Here is a 361-nt window from a genome sequence, read left to right as displayed (position 1 = left end):
GTCTGCTGTGTCGTACTGGATGTTGCGCACGGTCTCTGTCTCGTCGTCTCTGTTCAAGCTTCTTGTCTCATGTACGTAACTGTACTGTGATTCCTCTCTCGATTCCTTATCATTCCTCCATCTCAGAGTAAAATAGCTTCAATTGACTCAGGACCTTCCAGTCTAGCTGCTTAGGTAGAGAGAAGAAAAAAAGTCCTGACACTGACTGCTCAGCTAAAGCTTGACCTACTGACTTGACGAAGAATGCGACACGAAAAAGGTCAGAATGACTTGTCAATATGATAAGAGATTAGAATAGAGAAGCACAGATGCTGACAACGTAAACATGGATACAATCTATAGTTTTATGTAGTAATTTATG

General features: G+C 41.6%; 1 protein-coding gene across 1 annotated transcript in view; it reads left to right on the top strand.

Moving 5' to 3' along the window:
* The first annotated feature begins 19 nt into the window (after positions 1-19).
* Positions 20-361, top strand: part of LOC119586584 (uncharacterized transmembrane protein DDB_G0289901-like) — a 36,597-nt gene continuing 36,255 nt past the window's right edge. Inside the window, exon 1 of the mRNA XM_037935334.1 lies at positions 20-71. Coding sequence (XP_037791262.1) covers positions 20-71 — 52 coding nt within the window. The remainder of the gene's footprint in view (positions 72-361) is intronic.

Source organism: Penaeus monodon, chromosome 21, assembly GCF_015228065.2.
Source record: "Penaeus monodon isolate SGIC_2016 chromosome 21, NSTDA_Pmon_1, whole genome shotgun sequence".
Classification (NCBI taxonomy): Eukaryota; Metazoa; Arthropoda; class Malacostraca; order Decapoda; family Penaeidae; genus Penaeus; species Penaeus monodon.
The sequence above is the reverse complement of the archived record's forward strand: the minus strand, read 5'-3'. Positions and strand labels throughout refer to the sequence as shown.